Here is a 16,344-nt window from a genome sequence, read left to right on the forward strand (position 1 = left end):
GTTCAAAATTGCGACATATTGAATAAGTACTTGAAATAATTACGAAAACATTTGAATCAATATCCAAATCATATAAAATGTTCAAAAGAGAGAAAACTGTATTTTTTCACAATGTACTACTTTTTCACATTAACTAAAGCTATTCAAAGTATCTAAAGTGTGCAAAGTGTTGGCAGTGTCTGCAGTATTACAGTACAGTCTTTTCAACGAGTACAGTTATTTCAGAGTCTGTTGTACAGCTGAATATAGTTACAAGTACCCGGCGTGTGTTTGACACTTATTTGGTATGGCAGAGGGATTTCACAGACCCAATCCGCTTGTGTTTGATAATAATATTGCTGAAAACTGGAGAGTATTTGAGCAAGAATATATTTTCATACATGCTGCTTTTTCTGATAAAGATGCACATACAAAAGCATTTATTCTGCTCAATTTAGCTAGTTTAGAAGCCATTGAGAGAGAACATTCATTTGTGTATGCACCTGCTTTTATGCAGAGAAGGGGGAAGACTGCCATATTGTGGTATAGGCTGAAACGTGGGAAGACTGAGTGCTTAAAATGTAAATTTATAGAAATGTGCAACCCTCAAATGAATATTATAGAGGAAAGTCACTATTTTACACAAGAGATGTAAAGCCTGGTGAAACTTTTGCAGCATATATAACTGATTTGAGAAACAAGTCAAAAGCGTGCAGATTTGGTGATCTGAGAGATGAGTTGATAAGACAAGCTTGTGTGCGGTGTTAATGACACAGTGAGAAAGATTTTGCTTTGAGACAGTGATTTAACTTTAAGCAAAACCAGAGGTTTGGCAGATATATGATCTTATAGAGAAGTAGACCAGGATGTTGGAGCTGCTCAACAGTTGATTATTTATGGTTTAGCACTGAAGAAGGCTTAGTATAGCCGAAACCGGTTTGCCTTTAACATTTTTGCCTTAATAGTTTTTTTGTTTTGGTAGTTATTTCAACAATAAATGTTTTTTAGCCTAAGTACCTTTGTGCTGGTCCGTTTTTGGAAGCATTTTCTGTTTGGGTTTGGACCGTGCACTTAGTCCCTCGTGCGTGTGTTTGGTTTGGTCTTATAGAGAAGTACACAAATATGCTTATGAATGATAAGAACATACTTGCAGCTTCTTCCAGCATGAATGTTGATAGTATGCAGCACACTATGGCTGACATTTGGACCCATCAGAATCATAGTTTCTTTAGTGTCATCACCCACTGGATCAACTGTGACACAATTCAAAGAAAATCAGCTACTTTGTCATGCTGCAGATTACAGGGGAGGCATACATATGATCTCATAGCATCAACTCTTGAGAGAATTCCCATCAAGTACAAGACAGATCAAAAGGTGTGTGCAACAATTACTGACAATGGCAGCAATTTTGTAAAGGCTTTCACTGTCTTCTCAGAATGTGAGAGATTTCAGGCTACAAGCATTCTGTCCCACGATGAGAATGTGAGAGATTTCAGGCTACAAGCATTCTGTCCCACGATGAGGATGATAATGGTGAAGTGATTTACAACAGAGTGACAGCCGTGCTGAGTCAGTCAGGGCAAAGCGAGAACACCTATTCACTGCCTCCCCATCTGAGATGTGCATCACATACATTGAATCTAGTTGCCGTGCAAGATGCTGAATCTGCCTGTAATGATGCACAGTATAAAAAGATCATGCGGAGCACCATGGCCAAATGCTATGCTGCTTGGAACAAGGCTAGCCACAGCACCCAAGCTGCTGAGGTGGCTTGAAATAAGTGTGATTTGGTATTGATTATTCCCAACATGACACGATGGAATCCCACTTTCTATGTGATGGAGAGAATTCACCTCATTGCAACTCAGGGTGAAGGCTTACTGAATGAGATATGTGAACAGAATGGAATTGCCATCTTCAGTCCTACAGAAATTACCTTTGTTGCTGAATTGGTGCAAGCAATACAGCCCCTGGCAATGGCTCGGAACATCCTGCAGTCAAAGCTGAAAAGCTTTGGGGGAATCCTGATCCCCACCATTACGTGCCTGAAAAACAAGTTGTTCAAAGTCAAGCAGTCTGTGAAACTTGTTGTGCCACTAGTTGATGCTCTTCTTAAAGGCACTGAGGCTCAGTTCAATCACTTCTGTAGCATGAAGAGCTCATTCTGGCTAGCATAGTGCATCCACAGTTCCATTTGCGATGGATGGACAGTGAAGAGCAGAAACTCAGAGGCAAGGCTCTGCTCCTTGATGCCATGCAGAAACTGGATGAACCTGCACATGGGTCATCTGAAGCTTCTGCATTAACTGCAGAAAACAGCTTCATCAGCTTCAAAGAGTTAACCCCAGCCAATGTCAGCATATCTTCTCAGATGGACATGTATCTGGCTGACCCTTCCCCAGAGAAATATCTTCTCTCAACAGTTACTCTATAGTCAAAAAGATATTTCTGAACACAGCTCTGCCAGCTAATGCACCTGTTGAACGCCTGTTCAGTCTTGGTGGACAAGCACTGACTGCAAGAAGAAAAAGACTCACTGACGAACACTTTTGAAAAGTTGCTCTTGTTGTTCCTTTTCGAGCCAACAGAAATGTGTAGTCATTGTGTATAGTTACATGAAATGATATTGTGGTTGACGTTGTTGTGTTAACAGTCTTGTTAGACCTATATGACACTTTCTGTAAGCATTTTTGCACCCTCAGCATTAGTTTTAGCAGATTAGCCTAATGTACATTGTTGAAAATTTGATAGGTTGCAACTTACGGGTTTTGTGTTGCTGGCCATGCGTACTTCGGTTTAAGTATTAAATTGTGACTCTCTAACTATAAAGACTAGTCTGTGGGACTTTGTAAACTGTAAAATGCTATTCATCATTATTGTAACACTGTGTATACAACTTTAATACACTTGTATCCATGTGCAGTAAGCATGTAATCCTCACACACAAGTACTATAGGAGTAAATCTGAATATGAGAATTGATAAACTATACTTATGTAAAAGTAACTCAACAGTAACTAGTTACTTTAGTTAGTAACTAGTAATAGTAATATATTACTTTTTTAGAAAAGTAATAAGTAATAGTAACATACTACTTTCACTTAAAAGTAACTAGAAATAGTAACATTACTTTTATAAGTAACTAGCACAAGACTGGATGTTAGGCAGCCTGTGTAATGTTTCTTTAAAAGTGATTGCCTTTAATTACTTAGTTCTGATTGGTGTTTTTTTACTATATTAATTAGACTTAATGCCAAGAAAAATGACTCTGATGATGCTTCTATGAAACAGGCGAAAGCGCCATGTCTTGTTGGGAACTGTGTTTTAATAAACATCCGTTTCGCTTGGAATTTGATATGGTGGTGACTTTTTTATTTTTTAGTATACATAAATATATGTCCGAGTGTGTGGGAGAGTTTCTGAGGTCATGAGAAGCAATCTTATCCCTTTGACTAAAAGCTGGATAGTTCAGAACTGCTGTTTAGAAATTAGGAGGTCAAAAATTCTACAAGCTCCTATTAATTGTGCGGTAAGAAAATGTCTTGGAAAAAGCCCCAGACTATCTGAAACAAGAAGCATCAGTTGTATATTCATGATTTACAGTATCATCAACACTGTCATCATCTTCGTATACACTGTAGGAACATTTTCTAAGCAGTAGAGAACCAGCAGTGGCTGCTAGTTTCTGAAAAGTTTACAGACATGACTCTTCCTTACAAACATCAGCACCACTTGTGTTATACTTTTTCAATAGTAGAAATAAGACTTCAGCATCTCTGCAACTCGCAGGGCAGTACAGCAAAACCATTTCAGGTCAGGACTGTTTTTTAGATCAAGGAAAAGAGGTCTGATGACCTGGCATATACCTACATTTTTGTCATCAAGTCTAAAGATAAAAATGCACATCTCCTTCTTTAGAAGATGGTCTCTGATGAAAAGGAAATAAACCCACATGCAACAGATGTGTGGAAGATAATAATTTGATAGAAGTCTATCCCTGTGCTGCTGTAAACCATCACCTTACATTCAAGCCTGTCTTATCCCCAAACAAGGATTCTCTCTTCAATTTTTGGGGATCAAGCAAAAAAAAAAAGGTAAAGGAATTTTCACTCAGAAATATATATATTTTAGCAATTGTCAAGGAGGAGCAGCTCTAACAACTGTTAGATGTATAAATTTCCATAGAAAAGACTGAGAACTGCTGATATATACACACCAAGATTATTATAAGCTTTTAACAATTAAAATGTTACGATGAAACAAAGACACAATAATTAAGAAAGCAGAGGGACAAAATTATAGCATTCATAAACAAGAGTAAAATGCAAGGGTCACAGTTCACAACTACCAAAAGCAGCTGCACTAAAACTGCAGCAGCGTTCTGAAGTCTGCAGTGGTATCCCCTTTTCTTATTCTTTATGTGGATTCAGTGTCAACAGAATAGACATGCATTTACTATATTATTTACAGTAAAGATTTTCAGTGATCTAAGACATAATTTACAGCTTTACAATACTATTTTTACTGCTGCTTTGTTAACAGTCTTGAAATTCTAAACATAAATTTTATGCAGACTTAAAAGAAAATGCACCACCATCTACGAGGGTTTAAGTTAATCTATTGTAGCTGTGCACATTTTCTAAAGACCACACAAGAAAAAACATGTTATTTTTTGTGCCCTTACCTCTACCTCCCTGCTGACTTCATTGAAGACCCCACGTCGCATGACCAGTGATTCAGCATTTTCATCCACATTATCTATCCTCTCCTCAGCAAAGGCCAAGAATACTTTAGGCTCAGGTCGGAAATGTAGTGCAGGGATCCGATATGACTTGTGCCCCGGCGTGAAAACAGTCTGCTTCTGCAATGGAACATAGGATGCCATACCTGTAACAGAAGGAACAAATGTTACCTGCATCAAGAAAAAAAGCAACTGATTGCTCCCTCGCTCTCTTCCTCTTTAAAAACATTGAAACTTAACACACCCATTTAGCAAACAGTACAGCCATCAACAGGAACTGTACATTTTGAATTACACAGCAGTCAATCAGAACATCTCAGTTTGCACATCATTTCTTTTCATCTTTCTACTGCTTGTGTGCAGAACCATACTTCCCATCTAGCCCCCATTTTGCCACATATTTATTGCCCTGCACCTCATACAATGTTTAATTTTCTAGCAAAGAACAAGAGGATTACAGCCGATCAATAACGCCAAACATTAGAAAATGGGTGTTGATGTGATTTGTTCCTGATTCTGGGCCTTTCTCCTCCTTTTACTTTTGGCTTTGTCCAGATTTCTTGAGCAAACAAGTTTAGAAGTATGTACAGAATTAGCAGTGCAATAATGTCTATGCTAAAGCAAAAACAAAATGCCATTCATGTGCATGTACCATTACACTTCCTCCTCTCTCTGCCTGCATTTTACATTGTATGTATGTGTATGTATGTATATATATATATATATATATATATATATATATATATATATATATATATTTATATATATATAGATATATATATATACACACAAACACACACACACATATATATACACACACACACACACACACACACCACCCACTCAGTATATATACACAAACACACAGACACACACACACAGACACAAACACACACTCACACACACACACACACACACACACACACACACACACACACACACACACACACACACACACACACACACACACACACACACACACACACACACCACCCACTCAGTATACAATTTTGTCCAGGTCACACTATACACAATCTCCACCCACTTAAACATTACAGTGAAGCATATTACAAGACCAAATGGGCGAAAGTAAAACCACACTTAGGTATAACCTTGGGTTCCTTGTAATCTGGTAGCAGAATTCCTAAGCAAGAGGAAAGGCACCAGTGGTAGATTCAAGGCAGGTACAGATGGGGGAGTTACTGCTGACCAAACATGAATGTCAGTAGTCATCCTGTACTGTATAGTCCTACTTTGTTGTACACTCACCTCTCATTTTCTTTTCAGGTTCTGCATTATTTAGAAATGCACGTATGAAAACTAAACTACAGCAAGCAAATACATTTCATACAAACATTTACAGCATATGAGGGCTCCACACTACTCAGTATTGCTTTTAGTCCCAGGTGATTATTCTTGCTTGTTTTGCTTGCCCCACCCCACACACACACACACACACACACACACACACACACACACACACACACACACACACACACACACACACACACACACACACACACACCAGCTCCCAACACTACCTGAATGACTTCTTTAATTTCCACATTCTGTCTTAAACTCAACTTAATTTTGTCTTAAGACTGTCTAAGACTGCTGTGAAATAATGACTGTGCCGTTTAAAATCCCTTATCTGGTGGTCAGCACCATCTTTCACTACTCTGTTTTGTGTTAGGTCTCCTCATACACAGCTGGTGATATGTGATCGTCTCTGTTAGGTTTTTCGAGTGTTGTATCCAGGTTTATGTCAACCAAACAGGTTTTCTGACCATTCCAAGAACTAGGTTCTAAGCCTGCCTCTGCCAACAGCCCAAGCCTCACACCTGACATCGCCAGTGGATTCGTGCTCTACTAGTAATTTCAGCGGAAGTGTTTTTGGCTGAACCTGAACCTTATTTGTCTAATAACTCAGTTCTAAGCCTGCCTCTGCCAACAGCCCTAGCCTCATGCCTGATATCCCCAGTGGCTTTGTGCTCTACTAGTAATTTCAGCGGACCTGTTTTTGGCTGAGCTTCCACCTTATTTGTCTAATAACTGGGTTCTAAACATGCCTCTGCCAACAGCCCAAGCTTCACGCCTGACATCACCAATGGCTTTGTGCTCTACTAGTAATTTCAGCGGACCTGTTTTTGGCTGAGCTTCCACCTTACTTGTCTAATAGCTAGGTTCTAAGCCTTCCTCTGCCAACAGCCCAGGCCTCACTCCTGATGTCCTCAGTGGCTTTGTGCTCTACTAGCAACTTCAGCGGGCCCATTTTTGGCCAGGCTTCCATCTTATTTGTCTAATAACTAGGTTTTAAACCTACCTCTGCCAACAGCTCAAGCCTCATGCCTGACGTCCCTACTCGCTTTGTGCTCTACTAGTAATTTCAGTGGACCCATTTTTAGTCAAGCTTCCACCTTACTTGTCTTAACAGCTAGGTTTTAAGCCTGCCTTTGCCAACAGCCCAAACCTCACACCTGATGTCTCCAGTGGCTTTGTTCTCTACTAGTAATTTCAGCAGACCCATTCTTGGCCCAGCTTCCACCTTACTTGTCTAATAACTAGGTTCTAAGCAGGGCCGATGTTAGCATTTTAGGGGCCTCCTGCAAATGTCAAGTTGGGGGCCTCATAGGCACTTCTAGTCTAAGTGTCACTGTTTCACTGCCACCCATCCTAAGCAACCTTTTAGTTCATACTGCAAACTTTTAGTAGTAGTAGTATGCACAGACTAAGCTGTAGCTACAATGTTCTTATATTACAACAGGCCTATGCATCAGACTATGTTGGCCATTTCAGAAAGGGAAATTTACAATTACTGGCATTTAGTTGCAACAATCATACATTACAACAATATATGTACGGGTCTGGACTTGGGGGAAATGGTGCCATAGGCCAGCTTTTCAAACACAAACAAACACACGCACACACACACACACACACACACACACACACACACACACACACACACACACACGCACACACACCAGTCCCTTGGGTTAGTCATACCAAGCACATTACTTTTTTTATCTTATTTTTCTCACATTTTGTCTTACTCTTTGTCTTTTTCAATAATGGCTTAAACAGAAATCATAATTAAGGAAATACATTCATTGTTGTTGTTCAGCTTTATTTTTCCTTTCATCCTTTCAACATATCTTTCCTGACCAAGCCAGCACTGTAATAACCATGTAGGAAATAACTGAAATAAGCCAGGGTCCAAGAAGCCATAGGGTTACAGATGCTCTGGGGTGCATTTTAGAGCATTGTCCCAACCTTTTAATCTAATGGTGGCATCAACAAAAATCGTGTGTAAGAAAAGAATTTCATTCTTACATTTTTTTTTACTTTCAAGGAAGGTAGAAGTCGTGCCCAAGGCTTAATGCTCAAAGATGACAAAATAGCAACTCTCAAACTAGCAAGCCAAATGTTGTGTGAGGGTACACAGGTCTTATCTGGGAATACTGCCTGTCTCTCTAATTCCCCAAAAGATCGTCACTACCAAATTCCTCTGGTGTCACACTGGAATGAAAGCAGAGGTTCAGATTGGCACAGTCATGTATTTCAAATGACTGCTGATATACGTACTATGCTTCCAAATACCTCTAAGGTTTGACTGTAATAAAAATGAAAGACGTGATAACCACACATTCCCCAAGCCCCCCCCCCCCCACCCACCCACACATAACCTATAACAGCTTTCTGTACACACACATCTGAGAAAGGCTGGTTTTAGAATGGGTGTGGTTGACACCAGAGGCCAATATAATTTCTCCTAACAGGGTCATATCACAGACCTGTTCAGCCTAAAGAGTGCATTAAAAAAATATATGTTTTTTTTCACTTCACATTTGCCCAGCCAGCAACAGCTTTCTGTGAGGAGCCAACAGAGTTAAGGATGATTAATGGAGCCCTCTGTATCCATTTATACAGTCTGGATATTGGGAGCCGCGAGACTCTGAGAAGATCTAAGTGTCTGCATGTTCTGTGACATATTTTATGCCTTACTTTTGAAATATAATTACCTGTTAGCTACATTTTTGATGATACCCAGAAGAACAGTGCATGTGTCCTGGCATTATTGGGTGTATGCACAGATAAACTTGGTGAAATTTTACACACAAACACACATACACGCACACATAAGCCATAGCAGTACTAGTTTTGCTCTTATTTCATAAAAATAGCAATACATTGTGCAACACTGGTACTGCCATACCAGATCAGCAACTACTTTGTAGCAGTCGTCAAACAGCAGCAGGGGTAAGTCACTTTTATTAATGTACAGCTGGCACTGTATACAATTTACCAAAAAACAGGAATGAAGTGCTAGGAAAAATAGTAACCAAGTGGTATGAAGCACAACACACTCCACCAGATCCACGACTGGTAAAATTTAATAGTTCATCGGTTGATACAAGGCTATCTGCCCTAGGGCATTTATAAGCCTAGCCACAGTGTGTTTGGCTTTCACCACCCTTTTAGATTAGTTGACTGTGCCTCTGTATAGTAGGTCACAGAAGATAGCCCTTTTAAGGTTAGTTTACTGTGCCTCTGTCTAGTAGGGACACAGAAGAGATCCCAGGAGTAAACCTACGATCTCCCATCCACTCGTCAAGATTTCTCTTGAAGAGGGTCATTGAGGGGCTCTGCCTATCATGGATTAGGATTTTGTTCCAGAGTGAGGGGAGCCTCTGAGATATGAATCTGTCCCTCCAGCATGTCCTATTTATTTCTGTGCTGAGGTTTAAGTCCCTGGAGCATAGAGCTCTAAGGGATTTGGATTTCCTGAGGTGGAGCATGTCTATTAATTCTAGGTTGGACATGGCTTTATACATCAGGCACAGATCGCCTCTGAGTAGGCGGTAAGCAACTGAGTAGAGCTGGAGTTTCTTTAGCCTAACTGGGTAGGGCATCTGTTTGAGTCCCTTGATCCTCTTGGTGAGGTACTTTTGGGGTCTTTCCAGTTGCTGCAGGTGTCGGGTAAGGTACATCCCAAATGGGGCATTGTATTCAATTATGGGCCTGATGAGTAGAGGGGCACAATGACCTCTCTTGATCTAGATGTGAACCCTTTCGTGATAAGGTGGGCTATATAGAAGGTCTTTCTAACCACTTTGGCAACGTGATTGCCAAAGGAGAGATTGCTATCTACTTGGGTCCCCAAATCCCTAATTACTTCCGTACTTAATGGATTACCACCTCTTGGTAATTTGTGGGCACTTTGTTTTTCCCAAAGGGGATGACTATGCACTTTTTGGCATTTAGCTTTAGGCCATGGCTCTGGCACCAGTTATCCGTCTCTCTGTGAGACCCTTTTGGAGGATGCTTGTGTCAGTCGGCGAGTCGATTATGGCACCCAGTTTGCAGTCATCTGCGAACTTGGCCAGACATAATCCTCCCGTGTTAGCCTGTACCTCAGAGAAATATACACCGAACAAGAGAGGTCCCAGGACTGAGCCTTGTGGGACGCCACTTGTAACTGGTGTAGAGTCTGACATGGCACCTGCAATTCTGACCATGTGGGTTCTATCCCTGAGCCAGTTTGCAACTCATCTTGTGACAGGGGTTGATATTTCAGCTGGTGAGCTTATTTATGATGCCCGAGTGGGGTATTGTGCCGAAGGCTTTTGCGAGGTCCAGGTAGGCTGTGTGGACTACCTTCCCTTCATCTATGGCCTTGGTGACTGTTTCAAAGAAGTCGACCAGATTCAAGAGGCAAGATCTGCCCTTAACAAAGCCGAATTGGGTAGGATCCAGTGTTTGGAGGTTCCCAATGTCTTTGTTTATGAGTTCCATGATGATACGCTCCATAGCTTTGCAGACCAGGCTAGTCAGGCTTATAGGGCGACAGTTTCCGGGGTCCGTTGTGGCACCACCTTTGTGGAGTGGGACTACTGTTGCTGCACGCCATTCCTTGGGTACATATCCTGTAGTAAGGCTGAGACTGAACAGTGACTTTATGTGAGGGTTCAGTTCTTCTTGGAGCTCGTGTAAGACGCAGCCCGAAACACCGTCCGTTCCCACTGATGCTGTGTTTTTTGCTTTGGAGAGGGCAGCTCTCCCCTGTGCATCTGTGATGTCAGGGAGGCTACACTCTGTTGGGATAGACATTTGCTCTTTTGGGGGGGAAGGGGGGAAGAAGTTTGCACTGAACCTGTCTGCCAGGATGTTGGCAATGTCTGTGGGTTCAGTGTATTTTTTGTCATTTTGCACTAACTCAGAGCATATCTGGGAGTTGCCACCCAGGTTCCTGACATAACTAAAGAAGGCCTTGTGATTATCTTTAGCATCTTGCGCAAATTTTCTTTTGAAGCTGGCCTTAGATGATTTTATGAGGGATCGTACTTTGTTGCTAGTACTGATCAGAGATGCCTTCCCTTTTTGAGATTTTGCTCTATCATGTAGTAGCTTCCTCCTTCTGTTGTATAGCTTATTTATGGCTGGGGTCCACCAGACAGGTCTCCTGCCTTTGGAGGAGTGAGTCTTGGTTTTATTTGGGATAGCACGATCCATGCATTCCTGTAGGTGTCCATAGAATGCGTTTGTAAAGGATTCTGCGGTTTGGGCCATATTTTCCACTGGCCCGGGGGCTTTGAAGGATTCCACCTCGATTTTGAGAAGTGTGAAGTTTGCTTTTGAGAAGTTCTTCACTGTGGTTTCCTTGGCTTGGGGTGGGGACGGGATATGGATGTCCAGTGAGATTAATTTATGGTCAGATCTTACCAATGAGGGGTATACCTCTGGTATGGAACATAGAGTCCCCATGTTGGTGATGATCAGGTCCAATATGTTTTCCCCTCTTGTGGGAGTGGTGACCAGTTGTTCCATAGCATTTGAGTTTATAAATTCTAGGAACCGTTGGGCGAGGGTGTTGGGGCTTGAGTAGTGCTCCCAGTCTATGTTTGGGTAGTTGAAGTCACCCAATATAATGGTGTTTGGAGAGACCTGTTATGCAAACTGGGTTGTACTATTTACTGTACACCAGAAGGGGTGTATTTAGATGTTCCAAAAGAATCACAGGGGGAAGTATTAGCAGTCTTAGCAGAAGGTGAGGAACAGCCTTTTGAAGGCATACAGACAACTGAAAAACTGCTGCAGCAGATACCTGCTAACTTGTGGGCTAAACATGCCGATGAAGTAGGTATATTAAAATTTGCAGAACCAGTAAAAATAAAACTGAATCCATCAAAACCTCTCCATAGAGTTCCACAGTACACACTGAATCCAGATGCAGATCAGAGAAATAAACCTTTAATTCAGTCCTTGATACAACAAGGAATAATAGTGCCAGCTAAAAGCCCTTGTAATACTCCAATTCTCCCTGTGAAAAAGCCAGGAAAAGATACTTATAGGTCTGTGCAAGATTTGAAGGCTGTTAACAATGCAGTATTACCAACTTTTCCTGTGGTTCCAAATCCAGCAACAATACTGAGTTGCATAGCATTTACAGCAAAATATTTTTCTGTGATATATCTGTGTTCAGCATTCTTTTCTATACCTATCCACCCTGAAAGTCAGCTTCTGTTTGCTTTTACTTATAAGGGGCAGCAGTATACATGGACATGGATGCCACAAGGATACACTGAACCTCCTTCCTTATTTTATTAAATTCTAAAAAAAAAAAAAAGATTTGGAAGGTGTGACATTTCCAGGTGTGCCTGTGTTCGTGCAATATGTTGATGATTTACTAATAGCATCTGATTCTTTTAAACAGTGTCAGCAGGATATCCTACATCACTGGTCTTCAACCTTTTTTGAACCAAGGACTGGTTTCATGCAAGACAATTTTCCATGGACCGGCCATTGCATGAGCATAATAAAGTGCATAATATTTATTTATTTGAGATTTGTTTACTGGGGTTGTCCAACTGGACTAGAAGTCTATTTTCAGCCAAGACCCGGGGAGAAAAGCTCCAAAGTACAATAAAAAGACAGTTGGCAATAATTACTAAAAAAGTGTACATTCTGCTTAACAGCATAACATTGATCTACTATGGCTGAGAGGTACTTAAATCTAATGGCAACCTTATTGACTTTCTATGTTTATAAGAGCAATATTTCAAATCTATTATTTGTGGCTCTGTCCAGATTTATTGTGCAAGACGTTGAGTGATATGGTCGTGAGGTATGCAAACCTCAATGCTGCTGCTGTCAGGGATCACCCTCACTCTTCTCTCTCTCTCTCTCTCATACACACACACACAGTCTCTTTTGCTTTCATGCACGCATGCACTCACACATGCAGACAGAAACACACACGCGTGCGTGTGCACAGACTCTTCTACTTTCATACACGCATTCACTCAGACACAGACAGAAACACACACACACATTTTGTTCGGTTTCCTTGATTTTTATTTTACACTCGCTAAACAGCAAAAGCGCAGCTTAGTGAGTGTAAAATAATGGCTTGATCGATCTCACTACTCACAGTCTCTTCTTTCTCACACACACATACATTCTGCTTTCATGCACGTATTCACTCACACGCAGATAGACACAAACACACAGACACATACAGATACACATTCCCTTTTTCCTTTCAATCTGTGTCTGGCGGCCTGGTACCAAATGATCCATGGCCCTGTACTGGTCCGCAGCCCAGTGGTTGGGGACCGCGGCCCTATATCTTTTAACTATTCTTACAGAAAAAGGACACAAGGTGTCATGAGAAAAATTACAGCTATGGTCATCTCAGGTGCATTATCTTGGTCATCTGATATCTCAGGGTAGCAGACTGATGTCACCATCTCTTACTGAAGCAATAGCTAAAGCCCAAAGTCCAACTACTCAATGTCAGCTTAGATCTTTGTTAGGTATGACAGGATACTGCAGACAGTGGACTTCTAACTATGCAGAAATCGCTAAATCTTTGACAAATCTTTTAAAACAAGATACACCAGAACCCCTCCCTTGGGATAGTGAAGAGGAAAATTAATTTCAGAATTTACAGCAAACTTTAGCTACTGCCCCAGCTATAGGGTTACCACATTATGGAAAGATTTTAATTTTACTTCGTCATGAAAGAAATGGATTTGCTGAGGGAGTGATTGTACAAAAACATGGGGATGACTATCATCCATTAGCTTATTAGAGTAAAGCACTTGATTCTGTTGCAAAGGGATTTCCACCTTGTTTATGGGCGGTGGATCTTGCACAATAACTGGTGGTTGGACATGATCTTACAGTAGCCATCTCACATTCTGTATCATCTCTCTGTTTAAAGAGTCTGGCTTCAGAATGTTAACAGAGTACACTCTGGCCTTCTCAGGCTGGTGGATGGATCACTGCAAGGATGTCTGCAAGATAGTATGCACAAGTATTTAATGTTACAAGGTCAAGGTGGTCTATGATTTAAAAAAGTATATTTGTCAAGTGTTCATGCAAAGCTCTAAGCGAGGATCACAGCAGCATAAAATATTTAAAAAATGTATTATCTATTAAAAGCTATGCGATATCAGAATTTAGCATGCATGAAATTGATAAGAAAAGGTATAAAATATGAAGTTTTCCTTTGTTCTTGGAGACTGATTTGCAAATATTGGTAGCCAGTCTCCCAGCGCTGTTTATGAAATAAACCAGTACTCTGCACATCCTGAAACATTATTCTTGACTCAAGACTAAAAGGTAAAACTCTGTTATTTATTTGTGAACTTTAACACCTCAAATGCCTCAATCTTTTCTATATATGACTCCTTCAGAAGGTAAACCATTATTTTGGTCTCCTTATCAGACCAACCTGGAGCATGGCCTTGTGTCTTAACAGGTGCTGCCATGATCAGAGGAGCCAGAAACAGAATGAAGAAAGTATGACCAGGGCTGTGATTCACAGGTTTAAAACCACTCCCTTTGAGGTGTGACACTACTTTAACCAAACCCAGTTAGCCAGCAGGGACATTACAACAGGTACTATTATTAATGGCCTGTCTACTTTAACCAAAAAATGCTTTGTCACATATATTCCTTTTTACAGGAATACATTCTAATTTAATTTATATCGTCCATAAAAAACAATATGCAACAATCATTTCTACTTTTAACTGCTTACAATTGTCACGGTTACTGTACCTTCCCCTTAGCTACCTTTTTGAAAGTATTCTACCTGAATGTTACTCATTCCACACATTGTTACAGCAGGAATTATTTTTGTATTTTAGGGAGTGAGTTCCATAAATACATACACCTTTGTATGTAATGAGCAACTTTATGAGGCGACAAAGTATGCCTGTTAAGGTTAGATGGGCAGAAATTACTCTATGGTTATGCAAACTGTAACTGGAGACTGGTGAGGACTACTACTATCTGCATCACATTCACGTGAACCCAAGGTGGCGGCCAAGAGTAGCCAAAGGCAAGATACAGTCATAGGTGGGCTTACACTTTCACATATTACTGTGATTCATAGAGATAAACATAACATGGCCTAATTTGCACATAAAAAAAGTAAACAGACCTGAATTTACTTGAAAAAGTTGAATACCGCCATATTAACTTGAGATCACTAGAGGTAAGTGGCAAATGTCTTGGGAAACCGCACACTCTTTAAGTCAGATCAGCATCTGCAGGATCACCTGCATCAGGTAGATCACAACACTGGACCTATTCACTATCCAGCTCTCAAAACAGCCCCTCTTCAAAATCACCTTCACTATCACCTAGCCTATCTTTAGGAGTGGTATACAATTCAGCTGATCTTGAACTACTGTGAATCAACTTTGACAATTCTGTTATTTACAATTTCACCGTCAGAAACACAGATTAATGTTTAACTCAAAGAGTAGCAAGTTATGAATTAATAAAAATGGGGGTACAAGGACACTTTACAATAATCCATCCATCCTCAACCTCTTTTCCCATTTTGCACATGGGGTCGGGGTGTCACTTCCACAGTGACAATCACCTTGAGCCAAGGTTTACACCACCAGGTGGCTAGCCCTGCCACGGCAGTTCATTTGCACCACTCACTTGTGCACACACTCCCAACTACAGCCAATTTAGAGTGTCCAATCCACCTTCTGCATGTCTTTGGAATGTGGGAGGAAACTGGAGAACCTGGAGGAAACCCACATGACCTCAGGGAGGACATACAGATTTCACAAAGAAGGCACTCCAGCCGAGAATTGAACTGGAGAACCTCTTACAGTGAGGCAACAATGCTAACTGCTGCACCACCGCGGCCACCCAGTATAATGGTACTGCTTAAAAAGTCAGGGAACTGTGGAAAGAAATCTGCATGACATAAAATGAGATTGCAGTCATTAACACCAATGCTCTATGCTTTAACATTACTACAGCTGGCAGTTACCTAAAACTTCAGAGCAGTAATACACAAGTTTTCATGGAAACACAGATTAAAAAGAGTATCCTGCCATGTAAGCAAACACTGCCGCCACTTCACCCTCACCTCTGCACAAATTATTATATTTTTTGTCTCTGATGTTATAAACTATTGTGCATGACAGAATAAAATAATCTGATGTGTAGTACCCCAGTAATCAGCATACTTTAATCTTAGAATTAATTGCATAACATAAAAAACAAGCTGATATATTTTTCATTCAAATGTAACATATGAACTCATCACTCAAATGTAATGTACTAACTCATAAAATACTGAAATGT

At 40.6% G+C, this 16,344-nt stretch overlaps 1 protein-coding gene across 5 annotated transcripts in view; it reads right to left on the reverse strand.

The window, feature by feature from the left end:
* The window catches only part of LOC122807168 (sialidase-2-like), a 307,506-nt gene that overhangs the window by 138,712 nt on the left and 152,450 nt on the right, over window positions 1-16,344 (reverse strand). For all 5 annotated transcript variants that reach the window (XM_044078203.1, XM_044078201.1, XM_044078202.1 and 2 more), the window contains one exon: window positions 4,666-4,868. In XM_044078203.1, the coding sequence (XP_043934138.1) occupies window positions 4,666-4,866 (201 nt within the window). In that variant the 5' untranslated portion in view covers window positions 4,867-4,868. The remainder of the gene's footprint in view (window positions 1-4,665; window positions 4,869-16,344) is intronic.

This window comes from Protopterus annectens, chromosome 7.part0 (assembly GCF_019279795.1).
Source record: "Protopterus annectens isolate FY-2018-M chromosome 7.part0, PAN1.0, whole genome shotgun sequence".
Classification (NCBI taxonomy): Eukaryota; Metazoa; Chordata; order Ceratodontiformes; family Protopteridae; genus Protopterus; species Protopterus annectens.